We start from the raw sequence: 11,764 nt of genomic DNA on the forward strand, positions 1-11,764 counted from the left end.
AATTAGATACGGATTGTTGTAGTAGGATGTTGTAGAATACATGGAAAACATAATTATTCCTCGTATTTTTGGTTTGTATTTTAAAAATGATATAGTTTACATGAAATATACAGTTAATAAATATAATATATACCTATTTATAGTAATAAATACTTTGGCAAATAAACTATGAACCATACAAATTCAGCAAATGTTTTATAATATACAAATAATGAATAGGTAGGTACATAAGATAATGGGGAAAATGTAAAATATATTTTAAATTTCGAGGTTTGAAAATCGACCAAATTTAACAAAAAACATTCAATATCTACTAATAGTGATGTATTATTATTTGCATTCACAAAATTTATATGTACATATATTTTGTAAGTATCAATGTTCGAAAAATTATATTTGCAAATAATACAATATCATATAAAAAATGCGTCAGCGATGGCTATGAAATAAAGATCGCTGTCATTTTATAATGTAAAATTATTCTATAAAATTTTTGATTTTCTTGGGATTTAGGTTCGGGAAAAACGCTGATTAAGTTTTCATTTGGTTTTTCATTATTTTTTTTTTTAAAAACGTTTCGGCTAACATTATAGCCTCTCATCAGTGTTGTGTCATATAAAAAAAATAGTGTCGAATATAATCCAAAAATTGCATATAAAATATTCACACCACAAACCACATAATGTTTACTGCAATTAATAAACTAATATAAACTTGTCAAAAGATGACCACATATTTTTTTAAAATTATTATTCTTAACACTAAAACTATCTACATTGACTATGGAGTAATGATTTCAGCCATAGTCAAATATAAGGAATAATTATGTTAGCGTGACGTCATAAATCTCGCTTCGTGGCTGTTCTACTAGAGACGGCATTGCGTCAGCATGGCCGCAGGTTGCTAACCTAATAAAATTAACACTAGAAAAGCCCGCGGGAACTGTCAAATTCAAAGTTATTCGTTTCACAGACTATAGTAAGTAGTAAGTAGTACAAAATATATATAAAACCCTTAACCAACAGTCAATACATATTTACTTAGTAAGACCAAAAACAAAATAAATAAAGCCTTAGACCAATAACCTCTTTCACTTTGTTGGGAATAATTCTTGCTTATCCATTTTCCTTTTATTTTATGGCTTATTTATATGGTCTTTTTATAGAACTACTGGCCTTCTCTGTTCATTTAGAACAATAATTGCTGATGTCTCCTAAAAATAAAAAGAGACTATTTGGCATAGTGTTTTTTTATCATTTCTATTTTACCTACCTTGCTGATTTACTATGATTACAATAATGTTACGTTTTTTTGTCGGTTCCGTGTGGATAGAAAGTCACAATTTATTTAAACACAATTTATTTAACACTAATTAACAAAAACAATAACGATTAAAATACTTAAAGAACTATTTATAACTTATTTACAATTTATCTAATTATTTATCTAACAGAAATTTATTTTGAATTAGCGCGGCGATTGTGTAACTGTACGCGTCGATTGGTTATTTATCTCTGTCCTCCTTAGGCCCCAGGCGTCTGCTTATATAGGAGAGAAACAGACAATCCAGATTTATCTAGTCAATTCTTATTCGTTCTAGAACGTCGGCATCGCTGGGCGTATGAGTCATAGGCGAGTGGCCAAGCCTAAGGCTGAGTTCACACGGCACGGGTCCGCAACAATAATATTTGTAAGTTTTTTCCACATAGTCATTATATTTTCTTGACTTGGCGAATGCATAATTTATCTTGATCTTCTGTTTTTCGTAACACAGTTTAACTTTCCTTTGTAGCAAAGTCATAGGCAAAGATATGCGTTTCCATTAACAATTTTACTTCATGGTTGTTGCAATATACTGCAACTTCCAGAAACTATACAGACTACCATATTTAGAGTACACAGTGGGCAAATAATACGTTTCTTCTTATTATAGTGTTTTTCACAAAATTAAGTGAAACAACACAAATCGTAAATCTTCTTTAAAGTGCTTTTTGTATCGTGAGTTTTAGTGTCGTCTTAACCCGCCATGGCTTAGATATTGAAACTTTTTTTTATTTTGAAGGCCGCATCTTTTACAATATGTTTATCAGAAAAATTCGATAAGGTTGTTTTTTCCATTTAAAAATTTTAAACAACCCATCCATTTACTTTTAGTGAATAGCAATTTTTAGCAATCGTGTAACTTTTTATTTATAAAGATTTTCACATACTGTCTGAGAAGAAAATATAGCAGAAATGATACGAAAGTTTTTGAAAAAACTACAATCAATTATTTCTAATAGATTTCGAGAAATCGACTTTGGAATTTAGAGTTCTAATAGCGCGACCACTGTCGAACACCAACTCGATTCCACTTACCAAAAATGCAAGAGTTTCTAACTTGCACTTAAAAGTTTTTAAGCTATAGAGAAAATTACAACGACTTGTTAATAAATAAACAAATAAAGTATCACGAGACGTAATTAAATCGTGAAGCTGAACGCATGATGTACACCTTTCCCTAGAACTCTAAGTACTGACAGAGGTACTGATTGGGTTGACCCGGTTGACCGGTCGACTGCGACAAATCTGCTATATCCCCTTCCACGTCTCTTAGCAATGCGCACAATTTCTTAGTTTATTTCATACGTTTGGCAACGTGTTTACTGTTCTCTCTTTGTTCGGTACATTATAAACGCATTATACTCTTCTTACATACAGAAATCTCGACCCAAGATTAACGTTTGCCAGCCCTAAGTATTATAACCCCATACAATATAAAATTATAAAGAAAATTCTCCATCTGTATAAATACAGGCTGTTGCAATATCGCGTTGGCGTTGAACTACAGCATATCTTAAGATTTAAACTAAGTTCATTGGACACAATTTACCTCTTACAAAAGTGCTTCGTTTATCCGTTAGGGACAGCAATCAAAAATGAATCCGAACGTTAATTAATTTAAAATTTATGAAGCTTATATTGTCAGTATCATTTGTGATATTAACATAAAATTCCATATTTTGAAAAAGTATGCGCGGTAGCGTTTTTTTTTCAAGAGACAAAAAATGTAAATACTAAGGACCATTTTGCGAAAAGAAAATCAGTCGCCGGTGGGGTTTGAAAATACTTCTACTAAAATTTATGTAGGGATGGGGGTAGCTTTCGCCCTTCGCGTAGTTTTTCTTGATTTTTGGAAAAGTCAAATGTGTCACTTAGCAAAACATAGGCACCTCAAATCTCATTCAATTCGGAATAACTGTTCTTAAAATAAAAGAATGTATTTATTTTTTTAAAACTTGATGCCCCTTAGCTAACAAACAAAGCACTTTTATATTGAAGTAAATTCTGTCCAATGAACTTGTTTTGATTCCAAAAATACGTAGTAGTTCTATGTCCACGGAATATTGGGACACCCTATATATGTATATGGCATACTGATATTTAACGCACTATGGTATAATGTGATAATTTAATTGATTAACGAATACATATAACGCAACTAATTTATAATCACCTAACCAAAGAGAAAAGAGAAAAATTGAATTAAAATAGTTAATTTAACCAACATCTATAATCTACATAAACTGTCATGTTTTTATTTACTTTATATATTTCTCTATGATAAATAGAACGTATTACAAGATCGCCAGTTAAAGTTTATATTAGCCATACAGATATTACCAACACATTTATTAACATGATTTTTTTATCGTTTTTAGTGGTAAAAGAATTCAAGAACTCATAGAAGTTTTAGAGTCGAGGAAATTTGAAGCCATTCAGTTTACTTTCAAACAAGTATCAAAGTTTTTTGCAGAAGTATTTAAAAAGTTGGTTCCTGCAGGCAAAGCTAAATTGGTTATGAGAACAGTTGATAGTGATGAGGGTCGCGATATCACTCCCGAAGATACAAATTCCGATATTTTCCAAGGTATATTTTAGTTTAAAGTTTTCATCTTCTAAGAGAGAATTAAAGGTAAATTAACCGATTTCCAGTGAAGGTTAATTTTAAAGTATATCAAGTAATAAAAGGTAAAGCTATTTTAAGAAATATCACATTGTGATACTTTTGCTTTTGATATATAGTTCCGAATCGATTCAACCCTTGATTCGTCTTTTTGTACTTAATCTGGTTGGAACGACACATTTTTAGTACCTATATATACCTTTTTATTCTAAATTGGTGGTCTGGATTTTATCTTTAAGTCCACAATGGACATTTTTTTTCTTAGATTTGTATATCGCTGCTTTCCGACAAAAGTGACACAAATCAAAATTTTGTGATTTTGGGTTTTTCTAACCCATAGTAATAAAAAATCGCCTTTTTAATGAGTAAAACCGTCCTAATTTAAAATGAAATAAGTCACCGCTAGGTGTCATCCAGACTAAATGTCACTTTTTGATTATTGGAATAAGATTAACATGGAAGACTATTAATTTAGTTGCGTTATGGTTGTGTCGTGACATTTGTGCATATTTGATCATATTTTTTGTGGTAAAACAGTTTAACCCCGCTATCTCGTGATAATCTATCCCGATGAAAAATAAGCTTGTGGCAACATTGGGTAACGATCTGTGCCATATGCGGCTAAGAAAATCACTATAATAAACTTGATATTGTACCAACCTTGTGTGCTAGGAAGTAAATTTTCATGCATATTTTCATCGATAGGTTTGTAGCTTCTGAATAACGATTTAGGTAAAGTATCTAGCTCATTTGCCAGCTCAGAATTAGAATTTAGTAACTCGCATTTTCATTGGAGGACACTGTCATATTTATTTCAAACCAATAATCAACGAGAATATTCGTATAATTTAATAAAATTACTGTAAATCACTATAAATAATGAATTGTTTGTAGCTGAACTGTAATTTCTGTATTTTTAATCCGGCAAATGATGGAGAAAAACAATTGTGATTGAATACAATTTTATTTTAAGATGAAACTTTTCTTAACTCGAATAATCAGTTCATTCGAATAATGACAAGACAAGTGACATCTGTCTAAAAAAAACAGCGATTTCGAGTGACAATTTTGATTATACAAAAGAAATACATATTCTATGAGTTTGCCTAACGATTAACTTTTGGGGATTTATTTTTAAAATTAATTTAAAAATAAATCCCCAACATGAAAAATGAACAAAACATTTAAACAAAAACAGACCACAGACCACACAAAACAAATTGTTGGTTAGTAGCATTTAGTAGTATTCAGAGATATAGAGGTAGTAGTATTTTACTTGCGTCTAGCCGTACTCTGCAACTTTTCAACTCCAACCCACAGTTCCCGCCAAATTTAAATCGTAGGCTATTTTCTTGTCTTTTATTACCTTGTAATTTTCGAGAGTAAGTTTTTAAGTAATAGTAGCATTATTTAACCTAAATTTCAAAAACGTACAAATTATAATAATATATAACAGTTCTACAAAATAGATCGGGTATTTCGCGTGCAAACAAAAAAAAACTTACACCAGAGACTAACTCACGCAATCAAAATATGCCTAACCAACGCAATCCCACAGACCACACAAAACAAATTGTTGGTTAGTAGCATTTAGTCTTTGAATAAGAAGACTAAGGAAGGAGCATAATGCTATCCATGTATTCATGCATGGTGGGCGGAAAAAGGACTCTGGGGTGGGGATCCTTGACAGTTCTGTTTGACTAACCAACGCAATCCCACAGACCACACAAAACAAATTGTTGGTTAGTAGCATTTAGTCTTTGAATAAGAAGACTAAGGAAGGAGCATAATGCTATCCATGTATTCATGCATGGTGGGCGGAAAAAGGACTCTGGGGTGGGGATCCTTGACAGTTCTGTTTGACGATTCATTTGACACATTTGAATTTGATTTGAAATTTTGTGGATTTGTCAGTCTTTACGGAGCTTATTTTATGCTATTTATTATTTATTCTACTACTGATAGTTGTATAAAGGTAGTAAATCTAGATGGAAATTGTGGCAGAACTTAAATTAACAGTGACACTATCGCGATTTATCGAAAAAGACTCTAAAATAGTTGGTTGTGTAGCATGCGGTAGATCTCGGCAAAAATCGAGTGAAATAATCGAACAATTTTTCGCTAGTAAGTGACTATATAATATACATACGTGTAGTAAACCGATCATTTATGAAATTCACTTAAATTAACTAATTATATATTTTTTCTTGCATTTTTGCTTTTATTTACTACTTGTCAAAGACTAGATGTCAAAAAATGTAGATACCTCAATTTGACTTATTAGGGTGCATCCACACTACTCCTAAAAACGGCGTATAGGCGTAACGGCGTAACGACCTTAAATCGATTTCCAGTAATTCTATTGGCTGCAATTTTTGACAGATAAAATTTCTGACAGATGAATTTTTCAGCCAATATTAAAACTTATCTGTTTTTATTATAATAATATGTTATTATAACAATTTTAATAACTACCAACATTTATTCACAACGTAAAAGAAAAATAGTCCACCACACGTCTACCCTACATCATAGTTTTACATTTTTTAAATAAAATTAGAACGGCACTGATAAACCGGAATTTAAGTCGGCCATATTTGAGTCCCATCGCGGATGGCCCTAATATTTTTGATATGCTCCTTCCTTAGTGTTCTTATTCAAAGTATTTAGTAGTAGTCAGAGATATAGACGTAGTAGTATTTTACTTGTGTCTAGCCGTACCGTGCAACTTTTCAACTCCAACCCACAGTTCCCGCCAAATTTAAATCGTAGGCTATTTTCTTGTCTTTTATTATAACCTTGTAATTTTCGAGAGTAAGTTCTTAAGTAATAGTAGCATAATTTAACCTAAATTTCAAAAAACACTTCTATAAAATCGATCGGGTATTTCGCGAGCAATCTATAAACAAAAAAAACTTACATCAGAGACTAACCCACACAATCAAAATACGCCTAACCAACGCAATTAAAATACACCTACGGCGTATTTTAGTAGCTCTTACCGACAGATCTAAATAAATAAAAAAATAAAAACAGCTTTAAAAAATAAAAACAGCTGTAAAAAAATAAAAGAGTTCTACCTCTGCCGGGGATCGATCCACCGTACCGTTGCTCCCGAAGCGGCAGCCTCAACCACGAAGCTACACGCTGCTTTCGAAACCAGACTATATGAAGCATTACTTTCTTCTGCCGTTCCAATAAGCATGCGCTGGAACCATGGGTTGAAGTTGAAGAGTTGCACGGTACGGGTAGACGCCAATGTAGTTTTTCGGTTTAATGGCCGCAGCTGCCAGGATATCCTGCCGAGTTATAGAATTATCGTTTTTTGATTAAAAAAACATTATATAATTATAACGCTAGAATAGTATACGGTTACTCTAATTTTTTTGAAGTTTATAAAAAGCATTTATAAAAAATATATCCTTCAATTTAATAGCTATTAGTAAGAAGTTTCGCTTCAAATATGCGCACATAGTGCACACACAATTTTTTTTAATATTCAATACTTAACTTTTTAAAGGCAATATGTATTAAAAATGTACTTAAAACTTAAAACTATACTTATTTACTATTACCCAATTTTAAAGATTAGTTAAAAAATGATTGTGGAAGAAAGCATAACATGATTCAAAAATTTTCTATTGCCTCTACTGTAAAGTTTATTAATTTTGAGTTGTGCCGCTTTTGTCGGAAAGCAGCGATATGCGATAGCCTTATGAAAGGTTGAAAAAATATTCAGAGTACTCGGTTATAGCGGATGTAGAAATCTTGGTAATCTGAACTTAAGTGATTAATACAAGAAACTTATATTTTAATTTCTGTATAGGTATTGGGGTCAGAATATCATTTACTGACGCGGATGTGGAAATGAAGGAAATGAACCAACTTTCAGGAGGCCAGAAATCTCTAGTCGCCTTAGCTCTCATATTCGCCATTCAAAAATGCGATCCCGCACCATTCTATTTGTTCGACGAAATCGATCAAGCATTAGATGCCCAGCATCGTAAAGCGGTAGCTAATATGATCCACGAACTGTCCAAGGATGCCCAGTTTATCACCACTACCTTCCGACCCGAACTGTTGGAACATGCGCACAAATTCTATGGTGTTAAATTCCGAAATAAAGTCAGTCACGTCGAATGCGTTACTCGAGATATAGCTAGAGATTTCGTCGAAGACGACCAGACGCATTGTTAGAGAGTAATTTATTTTATAGATTGTATAATATCGGTTTTAGGTAATTTTTTATAAGTTAGTAGATATCGTTATGTAGTAAATTTTTAAGGTCAGATGAGATAAATAGGTTTCATAATCAAGATGGGTACTGATTGAAGAAAAATAAGTCACATGTATTAACTATTTACATATATAAAATCGTGTACACGATCATTCCTGATCAGAGCTGTACCTCTTCACCAGCGGGCACCTATACATATATAGATATAAGCTCAAAAGGTATCCAATAAATCAATAGATATTCTATAAGAGAAATAGAGCCCACTCTAGTAAGTATTGTATTTATTAAGAGTGGGTCCCAGGTTCCACTGCGGCCGCTAGGGTCTATTGTAGCTCAGTTTACAAACTTAAAAAAATATTAAAATTTACCCGTAAGACCCAACCTTTTAATATGGTTTTTAGGTCAGAGAGGAGTATATGTCCCCAAAATCTAATAAGTCTAGCATGATTTTGCCAAACAAATGAAACCTGGACCTGCTCCCAGCAGCGGGGCAGGTACACATAACGTGCTTCATAGTTTCGTCACTTTCCATACAAGAGAGAGATTCAGTATGTTCCATTCTGGGACTGTCATTACAGTTTTGAAACGTTCTGCACCTAACAAATTCACAGAGCCGGTCTCTTGCGAAATTTTTTGGAACGTTAAATGTCTGTTCTGGACCCACGAATGACATGCTTGTACTTGTTTTGGCGAGGGAGTCAGCACATTCGTTTCTCTTTAGGCCGACTTGTCCTGGCATCCATATCAACGACACTTTCTTCCTATCTCATAGAAAATTGAGTAGTTTTACAATAAAGAATCGTCATGGACGTGCATTTTGTTGCTTCAGGCGGTTTCAACGCGGCTTGACTATGCGAAAATATGTTTATTGTTTCCCGTTGTATTGGCGCTCTACCAGCAGGTGCACATAGGCTTCAATAGCATAAATTCCAGCGCCGACGCCGTCGGTGGAGTTGGAAAATATTTATATTTCCCGTACATTTTCTTGGTTTTTTAAATGTCAAATGTGACCTTAGCAAAACATAGACACCCAAAATCTCATTCAAATCGCAATAATGGTTCTTAAAATATCTGAAAAATGTGTTTATTTTTTTAAAGTTTGATGCCCTCTAGTAACGAAGCACTTTTGTATCGAGGTAAATTGACCAATGAACTTATTTTCTTTCCAAAAAACGTAGTAGTTCTATGTCCAAGGAATATTGGGATACCCTGTATAATTCAGTATCCATCTGTAGAAAAACTTAAAAGTTTAAAACGAGTTTTTTACTCAAATAAAAATGCTTAAGCGCACAAATGTACTCCGCTAGTATAGGTTTAGTTATACCGTATGATCGAATAAAAACGGCGTCAGCGATGGAATGAAGATCGCTGTCATTTTATAATGTAAATGTATATGGGAAATGTCATAGATCGTCACTTCCAAGCCAACTGGACGCCATTTTTTTTCGATCATACGGTATTATTTAGAGGTTTCATGAACATTTAAATAAATAAGATTTTATGAAATTGAAGGTGTTTTACTGAAAAATGACAAGTTATTGCAGATCTTCAAATGGTTTGTTTTACGAATACCTTGCTTTTGTCCATAGTATTCTACATTATTTTCTAGGATGCAACATAAGGCGTGAGATAGGCAAGTAAGTCGATATATTTAGAGCTTATCCCGCAACCCTACTTGCCACGTTCTACTTATACAGTGTGTTTCAGAAAACGTGTGCCATCAAGTCTCGCAACACAATTCTTCCACTATAGAAAATTGTAAGATCTCCTGTAAAACCAAATTTATTTTAATTTTTCTTATAAATTGTTAGTAGTAATATTTACCCAAAAAATTTATTTTTTAGATCGATATAGTTCTGATTTTGCATTGTTTAGTAGATACAGGTGGATAAAGTCTCAATTTTTTTTGATTATAATTTTCGTTCAAGTGCTTTTAGCTATTCGAATGAAATTTTGAGGGTAAAAGTTATATAAGTGCGACATATATGTATATTTTAATGCTAAAAAGTGTCGATAAATTCGCCAGGTACGTGCATATGGGATATCATTAGTAATATAAGGAATTATTAATATTGAAATATTTTGGTAAAAAAATATGTGCGCCACTGACTTTTCTTTTGTGAGCAAAATTGTGTAGGCTATTTAATGCGGATCAAAAGTTGCCAATCAAAAACATAGAATGTAAAAAATGCCAAATGTCGCAACACAATAATTCTTCCACTATAAAAAGTTAAACCATGTCAGTTTATTTTATTTAGTTTCCACTTAAGCATCTAGTTAACAGTTTTATTATAAATTGTTAGTATCAATATTAGACATTTTTATTTTTGTAATACTTATGACTTGGCAATTGCATAATATGATATTCTACTAATTAAAAAACTTTATTCTTACTTAAGAATAACTCCCTTCACCGAACACCTTTTGGCGAGTTGTCGACCAGCCTGTCTGCCTCTGCACTTGCCAGTGGCGGCTCGTGACTCGTGTGACTGGGTAGGCGACAAAATTTTAGTTGCGTCTATTTGCCTCCCTTAATTTACATAATACCCTAGCAAAGTTTGTAAATATATGTTATCTCTGGGTTAAAAACATAGCTCAAAAATATTTTGACAAAACTAAAGCAAAAATATTTTTTTAGTTTTTATTAATCTATTTTATCTATTATTTTTTTATCTATTACTATGGATTCACTATGGAGTACATCTATCACTGAGTGCGCCGAGACGACGACCATTCGTGCCATGAACCTTGGTACGTCTGATGTCGAGGATGGAGACTTGGCTTTTGTTAAAGCTCTTAGAGTGTATGATGAGTTATAACTCGTAATAACTCAAGAAAGGGGAACACACAATAGATCTATAAGGTCGCGGTGATTAACTCCTCTCCTAAACATTCTACATTCTACATGGACTACATCATAGAATTTTATTTTATTTTTATTAAATAAATAAAATTCTAGTAGTATAGCAAACTTAAAAATTGGTACTATTGAGAGAAAGAATAATAATTATGTTTTATACAGGGTTGTTCACCACATACGACACGGAATATTGTAGCTAAACGATTAGATTTTTACAAATTTTAAGTTTTGGGTTCGGTGAAGGACTATTAGAGCTACAATTTAAAAATATTTTTACAAGTTAGTGTAAAAATTATACGAGTATTTTTACGAGTGTCCCAAATAAATAAAAAATATCAAAGTTGTATTTTTTTAAATGGAACACCCTGTATATTATCACATTTTTAGTTTCTACGATTAAAATAAAGGTAAATTTGATTAAGATTTATTACACTTAAACCTTACCGTTTTTGAAATATTTTCAATTTTGTGAAATTGCAGTATAAATTTTAAGGCTTCATTTCTCCGAGGGTATCAAAGTTTTTAATACTAAATATTTACTGAAGTTTATTTATTGGTCAGTTATTGTGTTGCAATAATAAAAATTTTACTACCTTATACAGAGTGTCTAAATATTTATTTTAAATAATTATTAGCTTTAAACGGCAATAACTTCTTTAATTTAAATGGAACACCCTGTATATTTTATGAAAATGAGATGCACAATTTAATTGTCTATCAA

The 11,764-nt window shown here is 32.2% G+C and overlaps 1 protein-coding gene across 1 annotated transcript in view; it reads left to right on the top strand.

Annotated features, from left to right (window-relative positions):
* Positions 1–9,685, top strand: part of LOC115891334 (structural maintenance of chromosomes protein 3-like) — a 36,363-nt gene extending 26,678 nt beyond the window's left edge. Inside the window, exons 17-18 of the mRNA XM_030911783.1 lie at positions 3,702–3,910; positions 7,773–9,685. Coding sequence (XP_030767643.1) covers positions 3,702–3,910; positions 7,773–8,143 — 580 coding nt within the window. The 3' untranslated portion in view covers positions 8,144–9,685. The remainder of the gene's footprint in view (positions 1–3,701; positions 3,911–7,772) is intronic.
* Positions 9,686–11,764: the final 2,079 nt, after the last annotated feature.

Source organism: Sitophilus oryzae, unplaced genomic scaffold (assembly GCF_002938485.1).
Source record: "Sitophilus oryzae breed Bouriz unplaced genomic scaffold, Soryzae_2.0 scaffold_1179_pilon_pilon, whole genome shotgun sequence".
Lineage (NCBI taxonomy): Eukaryota > Metazoa > Arthropoda > Insecta > Coleoptera > Curculionidae > Sitophilus > Sitophilus oryzae.